This window comes from Magallana gigas, chromosome 8 (genome assembly GCF_963853765.1).
Source record: "Magallana gigas chromosome 8, xbMagGiga1.1, whole genome shotgun sequence".
NCBI lineage: Eukaryota > Metazoa > Mollusca > Bivalvia > Ostreida > Ostreidae > Magallana > Magallana gigas.
The window spans coordinates 35,313,693-35,334,973 of record NC_088860.1 but is presented as its reverse complement, the minus strand read 5'-3'; the positions used below and the strand labels follow the sequence as shown (position 1 = coordinate 35,334,973).

Here is a 21,281-nt window from a genome sequence, read left to right as displayed (position 1 = left end):
AAGGGGGAAAAACCCTTTCCCAAAATCTTCAATATCCTAACCATTGAAAGGTTTGGGGAGGAATGGAGGGAGTGAAAAGGCGAAGAGCATAACTACCTAAACCTTAATATTAAAATATATTTTGTTAATTTTATGTATTTTTTATCTTCTGTTAAAAAGGGGTGGGGACTATGTAAAATTAAAGAAAAAATGTTTGTTCAAAAAAAGGGGGCAAACCCCACATGGCCTGCTCCCCTTTCCCCATTCCCCCTCCCTCCCCTGATGCTACATGCCTAAGTGGAAGTGAAAAAAAAGTTGAAATTGACGAAAAATGACTTAGATAACTAAATTTCTGTTTTTTCGGTGTTACAGCTTGCTCAACGTCTTGTCCAGATGGTTATTATATGACCCACCAGTGCTCCGCTCATCAGGATCTCGTCTGCCGAGGTATTTTTTACATCACAGGAACTCTATATCTGTCGAAAGCATCAAGATCAAGTTTACAAACAGCCAATTATATACTACACATAATATAAGCAACATTTGGTGTTTTAATTTTTGCATTGGTTGGTGGGGGTCCGAGGTTGTAACTTCATCTCTTTGATATATGATATATTGGATGGTATCATAGACATCTGATCTTTCCTCTTCATATCTTACAGTCTTTTAACTTCAATATGTTGAGAAGTTTGCAGACTACTAGTGCTAATGTTGAATATGATTTTAGTAAGGATCAATGGTATAAAAGGTCAAGTTTCAAGGTTTCCAATAAGATAAAAAATATTCTGAATGAGGGTAAAACTAAGAATAAACACCTGTCCATATTTTTTCTTCTTAATGATATAAAATTTATTTAATTAGTTAGCATAGTTAATGAAGCCACTCTTTTTAAAGTGAATATATAGAAACAGAGGGTATTAAAAGAGGAATCTTTAAATGTAAGGATCTTTAATGATATGTAATTGATATAACTTTTGTCCAACAAAATGTGTAGGCATAGTGAGGAAATTGAAAGCACAAGAACGTTTATATGAGAATTGTAGTCTAACTTCTACAGAGTATTTGGTGTATTTTCAGAGTGTACCCAGTGTCAAGGCACCACCTATCAGGCGGCTCCCTGCTCCAGCACCCAGGACACCATCTGTATAGGTCAGTTCTCACACACCAAACCACTCAACATTAACCTCCAAAAGATCAAGGGGCACCTGTCAATAGACAAGACATGCTTTTCTCTTCTTGTACAAAACACACACCTGCGTGCACAGATCCAGAAATTTTTCGGGGGGGGGGGGGGGGGCATCCAGAGCACCTATGTTGGTTATGTTGGTTCTGACCCCTTCTCCCCCCTCTAGATTCACATACACACCCACCCCTGAAACATTTCATTTACCGGTACCTCCAGAAGATCGAGGGGCACCTGTCAATTGAAAAGACATTTTATTAATATCTTGTGCAAATTACTAGATGATATTTACTCAGTGTCAATTCACATCTAAAAATCATGAATGACCCCTAATATAATTCTAAGAAGATCTTTGGAGGTGGTATTTGTGAACTTGTTTAGTTAAAAAAGTGTGCTGTATTACATTTATTGATTGCAGTTGGTAGTAACCTTTATTTAAACATGTAAATTTGATTTTGTAATTAAAACAGGAAAATTTTTAAGCATTAGCAAATACAAATGCATGCAAATTTAAAAAAAAATTTTGCCTTGAAGGCATTGTTCAAATGTACGGTAATTAAGGAAATAGTAAAATTGTTTGTAAAAATTAATCATATTTTTATACATTCCTTTTTTTAAATACAAACCTTTTGTATTACAGATGTGAATTTCCCAGTGAGTAATGTCCGATGGGATGCCACCATCAAGGAGCCAAGTAACTCAAGTATGTTCAAAGAGAGACAATTCCAGTTGTTAAGACAGAAATATAGATTTTTCAAGACTTACAATTCAACACAAGTGCCCTTAGTTAGAATTATATATAAACTGAAAGCATCATTTTTGCACAATTATCGGTTTTTCATCAAGGAAACATTAATCTCTTGAACAAACATAATATGTAACTATTCAAGAGTAATTACTGACTGTCCAGAAAATTTTGCTTCTAATTTTTTTTTCACTCTGACTCTTATATATTAGGGGTTTTTTTTCTTTGACTTTTACACACTGAAAAAAAATAGGGAGAAAAAAGATTGGAATCCTTTGTTTTTTAGGCATGTGTAGATCCTGACAGATTTGTTGTTGACTTTTTGCAGCCTCCATCTCCATCTCCTCCTCCAGCAACGTGTTCATGGAGGCCCTGAACAATGTCCGGGACGAGATGACCATGCTGTTCCTGAACAGCAACCAGAACCAGATGGAGTTTCCGTTCATCCGGAAGTCGGGCATGGAGATCAGCATCAAGGTGTCCCAGACGTTCCTGATCCCGGAGTACGTAGACCTGGACCACGAGGACGATGCTCCATTCTTCTTCCGGGATATCTTCCTGACTAAAAATATGAAGGATCGGATGACGTTCTTACAGCGCCGCTACTGCAGGTAAGGGTTCATACAGCACCGCTGCTGCAGGTCAGCGACAATCATTTACAACTTTCAAGAATCGAATCATTTATATTAGTGGTTGCCCATTTTTCTTGAATTTCATGGGTACACCTCACCAACCAATTTTCAGTTCAGACCTTCACAAACATGTTTAAGTATGGCAATAAATGAGAATGAACTGATCCCTGTGAGTTTTGATGATTCCACATATTCATATCAGACTGTAAGTAGGGATGATCATATCAGATATATTTAGGGACAAGTTGTAGTGATTTTTAAGGACATATGCAAGAATGTAAAACATGTATTTTTTTCTGAAGTAATAGAATAATATCTTTGATAAAAGGAAAAGGTAGATGTTTTTGTGCGAGTGTATACCAGTATTCTGATATATATATGTTGTTGTGTTTGTAGGGACATTGTGCCTGATCATTACAAGATGATACTGGACATCATTCCGGACCAGTTCACCGTGGCCAGCATGGATACCTGCAACCCCACAGAGAATGACCCCTGCCCCGAGGGTTTCAAGGAGGGAGACTCGTACCTGAACAGGAACCTCTACATCAAGTGTCCCTACTCCGATGGAAAGGTAATGGGGTCAAAAATAATAACACCTTTCCCGATACCAACTGTCATATGCATTATACTTATATACTGGTACATGTACATGTATGTATACACTTGTGATAACCCCCCCCCCCCCCCCAAAAAATAAGAACAACAACAACAAACAAACAAAACAAAAACAAACAAAACTGCATTAACATATAAAAGTAAATCAAACTCTTAAATTTAAAGGGTTTTTTGGGCTTTTTGTATGGCAAAAGGCAAATATACCTATATTTTGTAGAAAGCAGTTATGGTACCTCACTACACCTACACTTATACTTTTTAAGACACTACGTCACAAGATGGCAATTTAAATGTTTTGTTAAACTGTTTATATCGTTTGAATGGGTTGTATATCGTCGAAGCTCAGTGGTTAAAATATTGGGCTTCTGAACCGCAGATCATGAGTTCGAATCCGCCTGGAGCTTTTGTTCATGTTAACAGAATTCAATTTTTGAAAATGTAATTTTTCATCCAAAATTGCACATTTTTTTGCCTATTAGACTTAAATACTTTTTATCCATTATGATATCTATCATAATCAAGTAATTTTCTGCTGATTTGAGAAAATATTTCACGGTGAAGTGAGCCACCTTAAGATCCAATAAGGGATATTTTTATTTTTCAGGCAAGTAATTTTTCTCAGTTATTCCAAAACACCAACCTGATGTACTGTTCTCTCCCAAACACACTTCTGACTGAGACCTTCAATCTGGAGAAGACAGAAGCCCAACATCTAAATTTTCCATCGGAAGACTGCAAGAAGAGTTTGGAATTATGTCAGAAATGCTTGAACCAGTGTACTCAAACATCAAGTAAGGCTTCGTGTAATGTGTATTGTCCAAAAATTTCAACCATTTCATGAATGATTTCCAAATGTAACATGTTTTAAATTCTTTCAAATTGGTTTTATTCTTTGTTCACAGCATCTTCAGAGGACGTAGCATGTTGCCGAGTAGGGTGTTTCAGTGAGTTAGCATGTAAGAGGGCGTTAAGTGAGACGTGTCCAAAGAGGCCAGTGGAGTGTGCGAGAGGTTTGTATCTCTATCTTACCATCTTTGAATCACAAAGTCACTTTGCCGATTATGAAGATTCCTTAAGAGGACTTGATGGCCATGGCCATTTTTTAGAATATATTGATCTCCTTCAGAAAGAGTTCTGTATAATTATACATATATTAGGATAACCTGTAAATTTGAAACTTTTTAATATAACAAAAATATATTTTAAAAAATTCTTTATTACTGTAAATAATATATTATAGCTAAAAAAAATTATTTAAAAAAATTCAAAGTAGATCCGATTGCTACTTTGTTGACCACCCAGGCCTCGTTAAAGATTTAATCCACTTATCGTCTTACAGGAGATGTATACAGGTATAGCATCGAGCCCAATTTCCAAAGTTTAGACAGGAAGTTCATGTGTCACCTGCAGTACAAAAAGCCAGCCCACCTGTATAAAGTGAGCTATACGGTGAAGCTGCCTTCCATACAGCACAGCTTCAAGACACGCTACTTCTCCCCGGAGGTCACCGATAGGGGATACCACCAGAAAGGAGAGGCCAGTCAGGACTTCATCCGCACGGAGCACGACTCCCGGACAAAAATCTACGAGGAGGTGATCCTCACCGGAACTCACTTTATCGATAACACTCCCATGAGGTTCGTAGTGCAGCCATTGAAGACGCCCGAGCAGTTCAATTCAAGGAAGAACTTCAAGGTCCGCCCGCAGCGGCAGCAATCGTGGCAGAGTAGTGTGTACTCCACCACCGTGCAGTTCGAGCGGCCGTTTCTGTACAGTTCTGTCACGTGGAATAGGGGAGAGTGCGACGCCAAGAACTTCTCGAAGATTTATCCCCAGCAGCCTCTTCACACAGCGGAGAAGATAGTGATAGATCCAACCGTCTATAATGTCCATGGGAAATTTGAATATCAAGCCACGCCCCTAGATAGTGCAGCCCAAATCAAAGTGGAAATCAAAGGTAATAGCTGTGATTAAATAAAGAGGCGATGTAATACTTTAATCCGTTCGTATTTGTAACATTTCTTTTAAATTTGGTCAAGCATAAGAAAGGCCGGTGAATATGGCAGCATAAAATTTTGAGCTTAAATATTTGTTAAAACTTAAATTCTTTTGTATATATTTATAGGAGACAAGTCAATTCTGTCTACGTTTGAGGAGGACATTGGGCCCACTACAGTGAATGCTAGTAGTTTTACTGGGAGTCTGGAATGGCTCCACACCACCAGGAGTTGGAACATCACCGTCAATGGTAAGTACAGTCGTTGTTACTTGATCTGTAAACGTCAATAACATTGTTAAGACAGTGCAAATCACAGAAACATAAAAGATATAGAAATAAGAATTAATTATTAAATCTCATGGGGCTGCTTTTTTCTTGAACTGTCATTAAAGATAAGTTATTTAGGAATGCTGTTTTTAGTATTTATAAAATTAAAAGAAGTCTTTTATATACATATTATGGATAAAAAACTCAACACAATATTAGATTTTTGATGTTTCATTAAAAATATGATTTTAAACTGTATGAGTAATGACAAAAGGTTATTTTATATAATGGATAAAAACTGACTTTTCATTCTTGATGATTGAGATTTTTGTATCCATTCCTAGGTACCCTTCTGAAATGCCCAGGTTATTTGACAATGGACGTCTACGACCAGTTCATGGAGTCCTATTTCGGTAAATACGACATCTTCGTGAAGTGTCCAGACCCCCAGTTTTCCTTCAGCTTCATCCTCCCCAGATCTCGCAGCGACACCCCCAATGTGTTCGCTGTCTTCATCAACGACACAACGGCTTCACACAAGATCCTTCTGACTATGCTGATCAACCCGACCCAGATTCCGGTCAACTCCGAACTCGTCGTCAAGGAACACGTCATCAGTCAGTTTCCCTGGATACCGATTATAGTCATTCTGATCTTTTCTGGAATTTTGGTCACAATTTTTGTGATTGCCGCATTCTGCATTTCCAAAATTAGAAAAGTGACGACCAACGATGTTTTCAAGTACCCAGGTGTGACTTTTCTTAAGGATGAGGACAGATCAAAGCAAGAGGACGGGGCGAGGATGATTAAAACTCCAATCTCCAGGAGTGTTACCTGCTGTCTTGTTACACTGTATGTTGTCTATGCCTTGATGTTCACATTCTCGGTTTTGTTAGGAGTATTCTACATTGTGCAAGGACCCCTTATAGGGAATTTAACAATAGTGTCGAACACAAGTGCTAAGATTCACCAGGCTGTGGAGCTACGATTTCATCAGATGCAGGAGTTCGAAACTTCTGAGATATCTCACATGTACAACCAGACTCGAGATCGTCTCAGAGCATGCTCTTTCCACAACTTACAGGAAATTCAAAGAATTTCCAAGCAGATGCAGAAGCAATTGGATTTATATGTGAAACATTTTTACCTTCAAAATAAAACCATTGAGACCATTCTTACAAATACACTAGAAGAAAAATCCAAGACTCTCCAAGAAGAGCTGTCAGTTTTCCTCAGGGAATATAACAGTACTTTACAGAGTCAGTTCAAGGACGTGCTGTCAAAGTACCATCAGTTTCTGAGAAGTCTGATGAGGAACGATTGGTTGAAATTCCCGGAGCAGCTTTTCATTGGTCAGAAGGACGTGGTGGACAGTGATCGGGACAGGGACCACCTCCTGGGGTTCATGGATTGGCTGGAGATTAACCAAGTAGAGGAGACACTTCACGTCACTGAGGACATCATGAAAACGTATGTTAAAAATCACAACTGTTAAATTAAAGACTACAATATTAGTTTAACATGTATATATTGTAATCTAATGATGTGTGTTATGGTTTATCTTATAGATTATCCTCATCGCTTCCAAAATTGAATTCCAACGTCAAATTATCTCTGTCAGACGACGATTTGTTGATAAACTCGCTCGAGGATCTTACCAATCAGCTGACGTCTTACAACTTCCACATCTTGGAGAACGAGTTGAACTTCCAGCCGTCTGCTCAGCACCAGAACTCCTCCTCCAGTCAGGAGAAGACAAAGTCACACACGTCCACGGCGTCGCTGATTGAGAAGATGAGGACCATCCTGTTCCCAGTGTTCATCTGTGTATTCTTGTTCATGGACTTCCTCCTATTGTTGTATCGCTTCACCTGGTTGAAGCAGATGTTCAGGAAAGCTAAGCGGGGCGTCGAGGAGAAAGTAGCCATGGACTCCGTGGCTGGCAAGATCTACTTTATTCTGACTGGAGTGAGTGCGGAGAAGTGTGAGGGTCCCAGAGAAAGACATTTTAGCTATAGCGATAGTAAAGATCCCTATGAAAGAAAGAATGATCTTCTGCACTATTTTCAGGGGTCTTCCAAAGGAAAGGAACAGGTCCTGCAGCAGATATATTCTCAAAAGCGTCGGGACAAACCCAGACCTACTAGCATTCATATTGTGCAGGGAAAAGCCGAGTCCTACGTTCTGTTAAAGGCTATTGCAGACTTTGTGTATAAACACCTTATATCTCCTTTGTTATGGAGAATCGTGCTTGTAGGTGCTTTTATTTTAATTATTTCTCTTGTGACCATGACAACTAATGACCTTGTTACCATAGAGACAGCTACTTTTCTGATGGATACCAAGTCCATTTTACCTCAGCTCCACAGGCAAATAGAGATCTCCAATGCTTTGCTGAGTGACTTTGCTGTGTTGAGTAATGAAATGCTGGCAGAATTTCAAAGCAAAACAGTCATGGAAGTGAATGAAATTAACTCCTTATTAGGGCATACTGTGCAGAGACATGTAAGTATGAAATGGGTCAAAAAATGTAAAATTGATCTTTGAATATCTGTATGTTATTTATTTTTTCTTAATTTTGTGATTTTATTTTATTTTCAGACCTCTATTGTTATGAGTCTTGTGCAGGAATTGTGTTCTATAGAAAATGCATCACCATGTCAACACACACAACCAACGTTGTCACTCCTAGACACCTTACAGGGATGTAACTTTATGCCAATTCATCCACAATATCTCCAAGGTACCATATTTGGAAAATAAGCATTTATTTATTAATGAAAATGAAAATCATATATGCCGTCAAATTGCAGTAAACATGCCCAGCATTTTTATTTTTTTTTTCAGAGTTTAGAGACGTGACGTTCATGGAGTACCTCCACACAGAGTTGCTGCCCTTGGTGGTAACTCTTCGGCAGATCCTGTTCAACACTTGTTACATCCTGTTCGGGTTCGCCTGCCTCATGCTCATCAGTCAGATCTTCATGCGACTGATCATTTTCTATCTTCTGAAAACCAATCGTCTGCCAAAAGTCACCAGGTACCTGGTGTCTAATGCCAATGAGTGCTGGAAGGCTAGTCCAATTGGTCCCCATTCTAATTCTAGTTTCTACCGGAGTTACTCGCTGATCGAGAGCTGCGAGAGTGGAGTTGTGGGGGACATTGACGACCACTACAGAGATCCCACTACCCTTCACCCCACCACACAACCTCACAACTAGATAGGACATAAAGACTGCCGAAGTCTGCTGAACCAAAAGAAAGGAGGAAGGGGGGGGGGGGTGATCAGCCATTTTTAAACTTTCACTGCCATGTGACATACCTCTAAAAAGACAAGGATTAGAGACTTGATTGATATCATGAATTTTCAAGAAATTTTGATGAATTGTTTTTTTTTTTATTTAAAGATTCCAAGACTTTTCTTGGTCTTAATTCCTGTGCTGCTTTTTGAAATCATGATTAAATTTGAGCAAAATAGCTTTGAATTGCCCAGTAAAATTATGCTTCAGCTTGTATTATGAATAACAAATGGTCTCAGAAGTGTACAAGAATTTTTTTTTTAAAAAAAACCCAGCATCAATACATGAACATGTTTTTTGGAATTCTTACATTTTTTAGGATGTATATTTGAATATATTACATTCCATATGCTCTGCTTACATCTTGCATACATTTGATACTCATACTGGATGGAGAGAGAGAGAGAGAGAGAGAGAGAGAGAGAGAGAGAGAGAGAGAGAGAGAGAGCTATACAATCTTGTACAACATTCATTGATGCTTTTATTGCATTTATTCATTCTTTAAGAAGTCTTTTCATGATGTACATAAAGTTGATACCTATGTGATAAGTATTTGGTTGTTGTTTTGTATTTTGTTGCAGAATGTTGTTAATAATACTTTATGAATTCGTTTAAAAAAATAAACGTGTCGTGTTATATTGTCGATACTGTCATGATTATAACATAAACGTGTCGTGTTATATTGTGGATACTGTCCTGATTTTAACATTAACACCATGGATCTTATGGCTCTCTTTTGGCGTTTAGTGAAATTCTTACTTTTTTCTTTTTATCAATTATTGAAATCAAGAATTGAAGACACAAGTTACCAAAAGTAAGCCTGGTATACAAAAATGGAATTGATGTGTATCAGCCTTGAAGTGGTCACGTGCATTTATAACAATTAATATCTACTGAAGTAACTGGGTTATTTTTTTTATATAAAAAAAAGACTTACAAATCACAAAGGTTCATTGAAATAGACATGTAATTATTTGATATTACATGTATTTTTATATTAAACCAATAATTTAACAAAATGCTGTAGAACGAGTCAAAAATCTAACCAACCAAAGAACAACAAACAAAACGCCATCCAATCTAAATATAAAACGCCAACCAATCAAAAGAGATAACATTCTAAATGTAAAACGCCAACCAATCAAAAGAGATAACATGTCAAGACTCTAACCAATCAAAGAGCAACTTCAATAAGCTAACCAATCAAAAAGCAACGTTAAAAACCCCAACCAATCAAAGAGTAATATGTCAAAAACGGTAACCAATTAACCAGTTGAAGAGCAAATTCTAAACTCTTTATTAATCGAAGAGTAAGCACATGTCAAACGCTAACCATTCAAAGAATTTGTTCAATTCTAAAATTATTCACATCAAAATAACGACCCAAATGTCAAGATGCTATCAGAGAGGAAAATTGAAGTGGATCAATATACATAAGTTTTATCAACTATATAAAAAAAGTATCTTTCTAAATGATGAAACTAGACTTACATCTACCGAGTGTGATTCCCTCTATTTCTTTTGGAAACTAATAGACCGAAATCTACCCGCCCGTTTATTGATTGGTCGAAACCTACAGCGATAAAAAAAAAAATCACTAACTGCACGAAATAATCATGATGATGTCATACTTAAATTCCCATTGGAGACGATTTGGATGCGTCTTTCATCTAATATACTGGTGTGAATTTTACTTACTTTTTACAATCGAACACTAACAATAAATACTTTCTTTAATGATTCATTTAGTAATGAAGGCAGCGACCATTGCATAAAAAAATTACATAACCTGCGTTAGCGGGTTATGTTTTTTTTCTGCAATGCCGCCAACTTCCCACATGAATCTTCAAAGAAAGCATTTTATTGTTTTAAATTATTGATGGGCCCATAGAATTGTGATTATATGGTGATTTATCTTCCAGATGAAACGGAATGTTGTTTTAGTTTAAAATAGAAGTTCTTAGAGCTTGACATTTTCTTTAAGTTACAAGTAATGCATAACATGAATTTCTAATGCAAGCCAAGAAGATTCAGTTAAATGTTTTAGACAATTATTTAATGGAATGATTGTCCTTGGTTGTTGCATTACCCATAATTCAATGCAGCCGTCATTTGGAAGAAAGTTGATAATCTGTCTATTTTCCACGTCAAAATATAATTTCCTGTAAAACCAATCTTCGTTTCAGAAGCAGACACCCTCTAGAGAGTCGCTTCAATGTAGAGACGCCCCCAAAACACTCGTAGATTGTCAGATATTCTTAATATTGCGTTTTACAATAAAGATAAAATTTCCTACTCTGTTGTATTTTGACTAAAAGCATGTACTCTAAGAAAAAAATGTTGATTGATGCAATCTCAAAGATAGACTTTCTGAATTCTGCGTTTTTTACAATAATGATAAAGGTTCCAAAGTATTTTGATTAATTAAAAGCATTGGTAATACTGATTGAAATAAACGTTAATTTTTGTAATCTCGATATACGCCATCAAAAACTGTCGAAGATATTTTTTCTGAATTCTGCTGCTTTTTACAATGATAATTAAAGGCCTATTGTATTTTTATTAAAAGCCTGGGTGATACTGGTTGGAACGATGATTTTTGTCATCTCGATTCGCCCCAAAAAAACTGTCGAAGATAAAAATATTCTGAATTTTGCGTTTTACAATAATTTTACTGTATCTCTATTGTATTTTGAGTGAAAGCTGTGTATAGTGATTGAAATAAACGTTGATCGCTGATCATTGATTACTGAATACAGTTGTAACTTGAGAGAGCCAAGTCAAACAAAGTGGCACACATTCCTCCAATGGCTTTGGAGGACTCGCAGAGTAGATGCTGGGACGATACAGCTTTATTCCTTTCCCCCAAAGCCCCCGCAAAGTTTTGATTAATGAACACGAAAACATCATAGGAAGGAGCAACTTTCTCCTCCCAATTCCCCGCGCATCTGTTGGACTTCCAACCTCTGTGTAAATGTTTTGGAGTGATTATGCAGCATAGCGGCAGATTGGATTATTTGTGGAGTTGGACACTTTGATTCTCGTTTAGTACTGCAGAATTAAGGGCTAGTAAAAATGTCATATCACATATCAAGGTTTTATTACTGGATATTAATCGGATAATTCTTCTCGATGTTTCTAGATTGAAATGTCAAATCTCGCCGAGTCTCAAAGAAATGTACATTGGTCGTCTGCTTCTTTAGTGTACAATGGCAGGGGCCATTGAAATGCAGAATAGGGATCAGTACAGTAAGTGTTTTATATGTATGTTTTAATTTTTTTAGCTTCCATTTTGAAACTTTATAATTTTTCTGACGTCTAAACATTGGGTTTGAAGAAGATTGCCATAGAATTGAAACATGCAAAAATTAATTAACATCTTCTATCAAGAAAGATATGAAGCTATTTACCAACCATCTTGCATGCTTTTTTCTAAAGAAAAAAAGGGTAATCATCATTGGTTGTGCCTGCTGCTCAACCCCACTCACTTTGTAATTAAAATATTGCTTAATTAAACCGACAAAGCAAAACAAGTGTTCGTTTTGCCTTGATTAATGTAGAGATGTTACATAACTAGCATGTCGTGACATTTCCGATTCCCCGCGAGATGCGCGGCGTCCTGAGCTTTGCAAAGTAAAGACACAAACTATTCCAATTGGAGCTGTAACTAAAAAGCACAAGCCAAGGCTTTCAGACAAACTAATATTTTCCCTTAATACGCTGCTTAAATCGATGCCGCTTTTGAAAAGATTTTCGTTGGGTTTTTTTTCTCTCGTGGTGATCAGATCGTTCGTGTAATCGAATTTTTCCTGTGTGATTTTGGCGGCGAAGATTGTGTCTTATCATTATATATTGTTCCTAATTTGACCGTTGACTAAGAGCAACTTTTGTCATCTCTTGAATCGATATGCTTGTGTTACGATGTCATCCGTTTTTTCAGTACATGATTACTCGCAGGGATCTCTAATCTTGTCTTTTCTTACTTGTAAGCGCCTTGGTCTCATTTGTCGAAACATGTAGAGACATTATTTCTTTTACACGATTTTTAAAGTATTCTCTCAGAAGATTTTTGCCCGAGTTTTTATTGTAGAATTTTATCTTTGAATTACAAGTATTCCTTCTGTTTGCTATCACTATAGGTATACATGTAATTGATAATCAACCGCACACTTATCGTAAAATATAATTATTGCCCTTTACCAATGATAAAAATTATTACACGAATGATATTTTTTACTTGAGATTGGAAATAATTAAAAAACAAAATGTAAAGTATACGTTGAAATTACTTCATGCAATTGCTGGTATTTTTGAATACTTATGGATCTGAGAATTCACACACAGACAATATATGTCGGTAGGACACTTACCTCTACCTGTATATTGTAAGCAAGTTCTATCAAATATTTATGTTTTCGTAATAAACAATGCCAGAATCCATAAATAAAAACCAAGAACTGCTGCATGCAAGCTGTTTTGAATCCTATTTGTTTTGGTTCTATAGACTCACGACATTTTACGGTCTGAAACTTTGCGGATGTGTTCGCGCGGGACTCTCTCTCTCTCTCTCTCTCTCTCTCTCTCTCTCTCTCTCTCTCTCTCATGTATACTGTGGTAATTACAAATATTGTCAAATTGTGTTTTAGAAAATTTGATTGTAAATGTTCGATGTTTATCCATAAAACGACAAATTTATACATATATTCTGCAAAATCAATAGTTTCTTTTTTGTATACAAAAAAAATTGATATTCAGCTCGGGAACGTTGTTTATTTATGCACATACTAATAGTGTATACTTGTATGTATTATAGTGGCGTCTTGTACATGGTGAGAATAATGAGTAGACCTCACGCAATCTCCGAGGAGATCGTAAAATCGAAGCAGGAAATGTCTAACTCGATTTAGATCTGTTTACTTCTATAATTTGATAAGTAAAAGAGAAAAAAAAATTAACCAAAAGGCACAGATGCCAGCGGCTTTTGATTGTGTCCGAACTTCCCGAAAGCGACACAAGGGAGTGGATATTTTGGGTATATTCTACCCAAAACACGAAAAAGACGTAAATGAAAAAAATGGTTTCCGATTCATGTGACCCGTTATTAGATTAACAGTTTGCTCGTTTCAAGAATAGCTATGGATTGCTTGGTTTTACATGTAACTGTTTCTGGATTGCATGGTTTTACATGTAGAACCATTTTAACAAGACCTTGGACTTTCAGTAGGATGTAACGATCTATTTCTTGCGTCAAAACAAGTTAAAATGACGCTGGTTTCAAACAAAATATACACCGATTGCGTTGTCGTCGCTCAAAAGCCAGACAAATCTTGTTGATTTCAAAGCGCCATGGCTGAGTGGCCTACAATGAAATAGACAGGCCTACGTCACATTGCCGTTTGACTTAACTACCCAAAGTCCAAGCTCTTGTTGAAATGGTTCTAACTGTTTCTGTCATTGGGTCCCGATTGCAAATTGGCGCGGATTGCTAATCGGCTTTTACATCATTAGATTGTGTCTACATTGGTTTTTTACTTTAGTCCATTAAAGAAGAAGCTAAAAAATAATGAAGTTTTTAGTCGTATCAAAAAAGAATCTATATGAAGGAAGCTCATTGAAGCCAGTTGAACAGTTGAAAAGTAAACTTTAATTGCGCTTAAACGCAATGATTATTACTTGACGACAAAACACATTTATTTGCAAACTTTGCGTTTAAAAGCAATCTTTCTTGCATGACCTTTGAGATTAAATGCAAAAGACTGCGTTTTAACGAAATAACTTTTGCGTTTGATTAAACGCATTTTAAAAATATTCTTTCATTGAACTTGCTCTATTGAGCTTCAGTGATAAAGTGATGATCCATGCTTTTTTTTTTAGCAAACCAGTTAATAATTAGCAAATACAATGGCCAATGATGAAATTTAGAACAATGAATATTTGATAATACATTTCAACGGCGAAGGACCCTGGTCTATTGATTCTACATTTAGCCGCCACATAAAAACCCGTCAATTTTAGCACTCATTGCCATAAAATTCTAGGCATTGTACTGAAACGATTTTACAACATGTAATCATGAAGCAATTAGTCGATTGACAGCTTGTATATAGTTAAGTGAAGTATACTGTACATGTAATTCATCTTGGAGGGTTAATTCTGATCAACGAGCTATGCACCCTGTATTTTTAGGTTAGTTTCATGTAGAAAAATGCCGTTTTTGTCCGAATACGTGTGTTCGACTTAATATGGTCGTGGAATTGTGTTTGTTACAATTGTGGGTCTCATTGACATAATCTTCTTATCGATTGACTTTTCTAAGATGTTGTTCTACGCAATTGAAGTAAGTTTTGTTTTATTTATAACGGTATATATCTACTAACTTCCCTGTTTCGCTGTTGTGATCTAAATATTGGACCCCCCTCGCAACGTAATTGTGGTATAGAAAACATGTTTCTAGGAGAAATGGTTAAAACCACAGCTAAAGTCAAGCTAATCGTTGGGCGGATTAATGAATACTGTTTCTGTAGTGAATTGTTCAATGACATCCAAATGAACTGAATTTGATAACGAGTGGGATAATTTAAAATTAACGATGTCATTTCGACTCATTTGACATTTTAACATGCATCATCAAATTTTATGATGTCGTCTTGTTTATATTTATGCTTCATCAAAATGATGTTGTCTTACTTATATATCCATCGCACCTAACATCAAATTTAATTTATGATCTCATTTTTTTCAATACATGCACCATGAACTATTAGTTTGTCATATCACTTAATCCATCCATGCGCAACATCAAAAGATTGACGAAACCTGAAGTCTGTAGCTCTCTAACTGAATCCACAATCGATTAGGCCATCTTGTAAGACACAATGTAACCACTTATATACACAGAATAAGAACGGTTCACTGCAAACAGAATATCTCTCTCTCTCTCTCTCTCTCTCTCTCTCTCTCTCTCTCTCTCTCTCTCTCTCTCTCTCTCTCTCTCTCTCAATTATCCAAAGAATTGGAACCCTTCACTGATTGCTAGAGTATTAGGAAGACAGTAGCAAAGCAAAGCCAATCATTTGTCGGGGATAGATACAAGATGAATACTTTGTTCATGCAATATGCAAATGCAGGACGAATCTCTGATGTAGAGATTTTGTTTGTGATGCTGAGTGATATAGACAGTTTGTAGATTTAATACACAACGTCTTTAACTTCTGGACTGTATATAGTCTGCAAAATTCCATCGTATATATATAGTTAGGGCATAGACTAAATCTTCCTGTGTGCCGTGGCGAGATGTAGGTTATGTAAGGTATAGAAGAAGCGCCAATATATAGTCTGAGTGTACAAACATACAGGAATTGGGTGAATATCTGTCCAAGAAAAGTGTTTGAGGATTGTATCATTTTTGGGCACTAAAAGTGAATTGATGAATGTTAGTGTCATGTGGATGGTCACGTTATGCAGAATTGTGATACAACTTTTCTTTTCTGGACAAATCGTTGTTTGAGAAGGTCATTTGATGCTTTACATTTGTTATAGGTTGCTCGCAATCTTTTTGATGCAAGTTAAGTATTAACTCTTAGCAATTTTTATGAAAAATATAGAAACATTTATTGAGAACAAAAAGAATCGCACACCATTTTCCCGTGTTTGTCAATACTGTTCAATGTAAGTGTAGTCCCGGCTTTATATTTTTTTCTGCCGGAGATGACAAGGGTTTCCCTTTACAGTTTCGCTGTCTGACTTTCTGTGTTTGCTATGTATTGTCGGAGTCCGCCGACCCAGAAGGATCCGGTCTGGCCACCGTGCTAATGGAAGTTAACTATTCGTTTGATTCTGAATGCAACACCTCAGAAATTAATATGGAAAATGTCATTGAAATGACAGATAGGGGTTTCTCTTGAGAGCGACTTTAGATGACATTCGAATCGATTACAAATGCTGTGTACGGTGTGTTATTTACGGGATTACGGGTTTTTCATTCATCAAAATGAGAGGTAAGCCAACAGATTTGAATCTAAACTGAAATGCTACTTTGTTTTTACTTTAATATTTAATAGGGGAAAACCTCTAAAACCCTCTCTAATTGATTTATAGAAAAACATTGTGCGGTTAAATCCGAATTTGTTATTCAATTACAATATGATGTGTCCTCTTTCAGTTGAATATACATTTGATTGCTTTAAAAATGAAGTTTTGATGCTTGGAAGTCTTAAATTAATATCTTGACCAAGCTATCAAAATTGCTTTGACTTGTCACATTACAAACTGCTGTTGGTTCTTTGAGAAAAACAATTCAGAAAGAAAACAAGAAACATTGGTGCAAGCACCAAATTTATGGGCCGTACAAAATTGCAGAAGTAGGATTGTTTCTATCGAGTAAGGTTTTTATAAACTATGATTAGACAATATTAAGTGTTCATTAGCGAATAAACCTATTATGTCGATTAACTATGGATGTTAGAACTTCGATGAATATTTATCAAGATATTCAGCAAACAGTATTTTCTTATGTGCAGAAACTTTGAACCTTTCACCTCAAAATCACTAGATCAGTACTAAAGGGACTACCTTAAACATTTTTAACCTAACTTCAAACCATCTTTCCATGTGTATGTGACCTTTAATCCCAAAGTAGCAAGCTAAGGGTCATGCAGATATCAAAGTTTATAAAATAATCAATTCATTTTGAATATATGAAAACTTTATTGACATAACAAGTTTAAAAAGAATTGACTAGTTGTAACGACTAGAACAAAGAATATCTTTTTTCGAGAGCTATATTGTACTAAAATAATACTGCTTGTAAATATTTTGTACTGAGTGCTAAAGCTACAGTTTGTATAATGGTGCTAAAGTTAACAAAATCAACAACAACAAAAAATGATGACTGCTAATACTACGTACTTCTATAGCATTGAAAATTACAAAAAAAGTAAAACAAAAGCAAAAAACCAAAAAAAAACTAACATTATTGCTTACTACAATACAACTGTCAGAGGTCAAACAACTCTGAGATGTTTAAAAAATGTATATCTCACACTAATATAATTTTGGAAACATTTCCAAATGGACACTTACACAAGACATGCTCCTAGTTTAAAAGTCAACATCCTTTGTAATTTCTTGTAAATTGTCTTTTTAAATACAGCGCCTCTTTCATCTTGCATCAATTGACATGTGAACATATACTTTTATAGCTAGTGAAAATATAAACAAAAAAGCTAAAACAAAAAATCTACAGAAAAAAGATCAGCTATATGAAAAAAAACTAAAATAAAAAAAATTCAGAAAAAACTAACATTGCTCTCTACAACTGTGAGATTTTTTTTGCTGTAATGTAACCTTTCAGAAAAAACTAACATTGCTATCTACAACTGTGAGATGTTGTAGAATGAGTTTTTCGCTGTAATGTAACATTTAAATTTTATTGGCAACTTTTCGAGAAGAGCGCTCAAACATGCAGATTTTGACTCGATGTTAAAATTGTCTTTCATGATTTCTCGCAGAGTGTTTTTAAAGACAGTTGACCTCTCATCTTGCTTGGATTCTGTGGAATACAAGAAGGTTACTCTGATGTTTCTTTCATTCTTTTTATCCTTTCCACCACAGATAGGACATTTGTCTTTCAGCATTTTTTTCTCTCTACAGGCTGAAAATAAATATTTTCAATCAAAAAAGATGCAATATACCCTTCCTATAGATTCCTGTATTCAAATTTCATGCATTTAAAAGTTTAATTTGAAATATATTTGTCTTAATTTTAAGGGAAAAATAAAACAAGTCAAGAAAACATATTACTATATAAAAGTGCCTTTATTTTCATTTTAATTTTTTTTTTAATGTTTAGTTCAATTTCCTGAAAAATTATGCATTTCTTTGGGGAAAAAAGGAAACAATGCACAGTAGGAGGAATTCTAGTTTAAAATATGACATCAAACATACACAATTTCAGCTTAAGTAGACTAAACAGCACATTCTCATACTTACCATCTTTGGCGCAGACATCGTAGATGTCAATATCAAGGATGTCTGTAAGAGTAACAATTGATGCTTGCAAATCACTAACAGAATTGAAGAAGTCTTCGTCATTTTGAAATATCTGTAAATCTTCTTCAACCATTTCGGGGAAATTCTGGTCAGATAAAAACTGTAAAAAAGGAAAATTTTAAAAATAAAATCATAAACACTGATATACTTTTAAACAAAGAGTATTATATAAAAATTTAATATTTTTTTTACTTGTTACATACCTGACATTTTGATACTGCAGTTGCAGTCAACTGATCAACACCTAAGTACTTCTTTGGATACACTGCTGTAATTTGCAAATTGTTTCCTTCGGCATACTCATTTTCTGCAAGTTTGTCAAAAAGACAAACTTTGGCAACTGTGCTGTTGTCCTTCAAGAGTATTGACTTCACTGCAAGATTGCCGTCTCTTACATACTTAATTGGAGAAACCTATATGAAAAGAACAGAATACTTAAAATTGCAAAACGAAAACAAACTTTTCTGTAAGTTACTGTACTCATAAAAATTAAAAATTACACATATCTACCTTAACAATTTTTCCCATAATGCTAGATTTTTCTGGGGAATTTAATGCCTCTTGTAAAGAATGGTTAAGTCCATCTGGTGGCATTTTTTCTGGCAAGCATGGAAGAGCAATGTCTGGGCTTACATCAACTGTAGACGTGTATGATATGATTGTTTTGCTGGTTGCCCAAAACTCATTCTTTCCTCGAGTTGTCAAATTTTGAAATCTGAAGCTCAATCCAGGTTCAATGGTGTTGAACTTAGATGTAATGTAGCATCTGACAATCATAGCATTATCACCTTCAGCGCCAACAAAATTAAAATATTTCATTTCTTTGTTTGTCTTTGAATTGTTGTAATGAAGCAACTCGTCTGATTTCTTCATGACTTTTAAACGCTTTGACACACTTTCGTCCGACTGATAAAAAAAGGGAAAAATATAGAAATTCACAAATGATTGCTAAAATACAGAGTACCATATCTGCCTTTATGATCTTTGACTAAATATACAATTGTATTCATTTCTTTTTCCATTAGAATTAGAGATGAGTAAATCAATTCTCTTCTTTTAGTTTTTTCTTTGAAATTTGCTTTTTAATATTAACTTTTAGAAAAATTTTGAATTTTAACTCTCTCACAATTGCTTTATTAAAATAAAATACCAATTGAAATTACATATGGATTCTGAGGAGTGTTTCAATTTTTAAGAGTGCAACACTTCTCAAGAATTTTAGGCATTATAATGGCAAATATGGTACAAAATTTATCTTATACATTTTACAGTCAGTATTTTTTTCCTAATCGGTTATATTCTTTTGTAACAACATCACTGGCTTTAATTTTACTTGGGTCAAATTTTATCAAAATTAATCCAGAAATAGTCCTTATTCTACTCAAAGCAACATATGCCATGCCATACTCAAAAATACTACTGCCGAGATCTATTACTGCTTTGTCTAAAGAAATTCCTTGAACTTTATGAACTGTGCAAGCCCAAGCCAAAATTAAAGGAAATTGTGTTCTGATAACGCGACGCCCATGATATAAAAATTCACTTTCAACAGGACGGATAGGTATTGATGTATGTAAAGTATTTTGTCCATTGCACCGTGTTTTACCAACCATTGGGTCATCAAATTTGACAAACACAACTGAAGGAATACCACCTTGAAAAATAATTTCAGTCACAATACCCATAGCACCATTAACCAACCCTTGTTCAGCATTGATGTTTCTTGTCAACATTACTCTTGCTTTTTCTGAAATCAGTAAATGCCTTTTTAATCCCCCTGCATCAACATCATTAACTGGAATCATGTAATCTGGTACTTCTCCAACAGTATTACTATCATCTGATGAAAAGGAATGCTGAGCATTTACACGAACAATAATTGTTGTATGTTTTAATTTTTCTATCTGCATAGTATTATACTTTTCAACGTTTTCCTTTGTTGAGAAAATATGTAAATAATCATTATAATCAATCTCATTGTACAACAATCTGGATACAAGACAAGAGATATTTTTTTCAGTTGGATGACCAATGCGAATACGATTTAATAATCCAGAATAAGAAGTGTCTGAAATTTGACGAACATTTTCTGTCAAGAATATTGGATGAAACAAATGCCAAAGTAATTCATTTTTAAAGCAAAATGATCCTTTAACCGGCTTAAGCTGATAAAAATCACCAACAACTATTATATTACATCCACCAAACACACTATCATTGTTTTTTATTTCCGACAGTCTTCTACTTATAAACATAAGCAACTCTTGACTAACCATACTAATTTCATCTATGACAACAGTGTGAACATCTTGAAATTGTTTTCTCAAAATTGTTAAAGCATAAGGTGAAAGACTGCTGTAATGTAAATACTTTCCCACAGGAATCTTAAATACTGAATGAATTGTTCTTCCTCCAATGTTATTTGCTGCAGTTCCTGTAGGAGCACATATTATAACAGGATTTGAATTAAAAATCTTTGCCTGATACAATTGAATATAAGCTATCAAAA

At 35.2% G+C, this 21,281-nt stretch overlaps 3 protein-coding genes and 1 long non-coding RNA gene across 8 annotated transcripts in view; 2 read left to right on the top strand and 2 right to left on the bottom strand.

Moving 5' to 3' along the window:
- LOC105344583 (uncharacterized) overlaps positions 1-8,977 on the top strand; it is a 53,043-nt gene extending 44,066 nt beyond the window's left edge. For all 3 annotated transcript variants that reach the window (XM_011452377.4, XM_011452376.4, XM_011452378.4), the window contains 13 exons: positions 352-426; positions 1,057-1,128; positions 1,803-1,865; positions 2,236-2,518; positions 2,936-3,113; positions 3,762-3,948; positions 4,060-4,167; positions 4,497-5,114; positions 5,283-5,405; positions 5,768-6,893; positions 6,992-7,928; positions 8,025-8,166; positions 8,271-8,977. In XM_011452377.4, coding sequence (XP_011450679.3) covers positions 352-426; positions 1,057-1,128; positions 1,803-1,865; positions 2,236-2,518; positions 2,936-3,113; positions 3,762-3,948; positions 4,060-4,167; positions 4,497-5,114; positions 5,283-5,405; positions 5,768-6,893; positions 6,992-7,928; positions 8,025-8,166; positions 8,271-8,644 — 4,286 coding nt within the window. In that variant the 3' untranslated portion in view covers positions 8,645-8,977. The remainder of the gene's footprint in view (positions 1-351; positions 427-1,056; positions 1,129-1,802; positions 1,866-2,235; positions 2,519-2,935; positions 3,114-3,761; positions 3,949-4,059; positions 4,168-4,496; positions 5,115-5,282; positions 5,406-5,767; positions 6,894-6,991; positions 7,929-8,024; positions 8,167-8,270) is intronic.
- Positions 4,562-5,860, bottom strand: LOC136270706 (uncharacterized). Its single transcript, XR_010708533.1, has 2 exons — positions 5,727-5,860; positions 4,562-5,430 (listed from the first exon to the last, which is right to left on the bottom strand). It is a non-coding gene; the product is annotated as an uncharacterized lncRNA (long non-coding RNA).
- Positions 8,978-11,479: 2,502 nt separating the features above from the next.
- LOC105344581 (tetraspanin-33) overlaps positions 11,480-21,281 on the top strand; it is a 24,052-nt gene continuing 14,250 nt past the window's right edge. The window contains exon 1 of one of the 3 annotated variants that reach the window (XM_011452371.4): positions 11,480-11,971. In XM_011452371.4, coding sequence (XP_011450673.1) covers positions 11,932-11,971 — 40 coding nt within the window. In that variant the 5' untranslated portion in view covers positions 11,480-11,931. Of the gene's footprint in view, positions 11,972-15,039; positions 15,060-16,332; positions 16,720-21,281 lie in introns of those variants that run through there. The other 2 variants (XM_066068557.1, XM_011452372.4) reach the window with 2 other exon arrangements.
- LOC117686399 (uncharacterized) overlaps positions 17,354-21,281 on the bottom strand; it is a 7,640-nt gene continuing 3,712 nt past the window's right edge. Inside the window, exons 1-4 of the mRNA XM_034461274.2 lie at positions 19,283-21,281; positions 18,976-19,185; positions 18,713-18,872; positions 17,354-18,374 (exon numbers count right to left, since the gene is read on the bottom strand). The exon at positions 19,283-21,281 is cut by the window's right edge and continues 3,712 nt beyond it. Coding sequence (XP_034317165.1) covers positions 18,094-18,374; positions 18,713-18,872; positions 18,976-19,185; positions 19,283-19,645 — 1,014 coding nt within the window. The 5' untranslated portion in view covers positions 19,646-21,281 and the 3' untranslated portion in view covers positions 17,354-18,093. The remainder of the gene's footprint in view (positions 18,375-18,712; positions 18,873-18,975; positions 19,186-19,282) is intronic.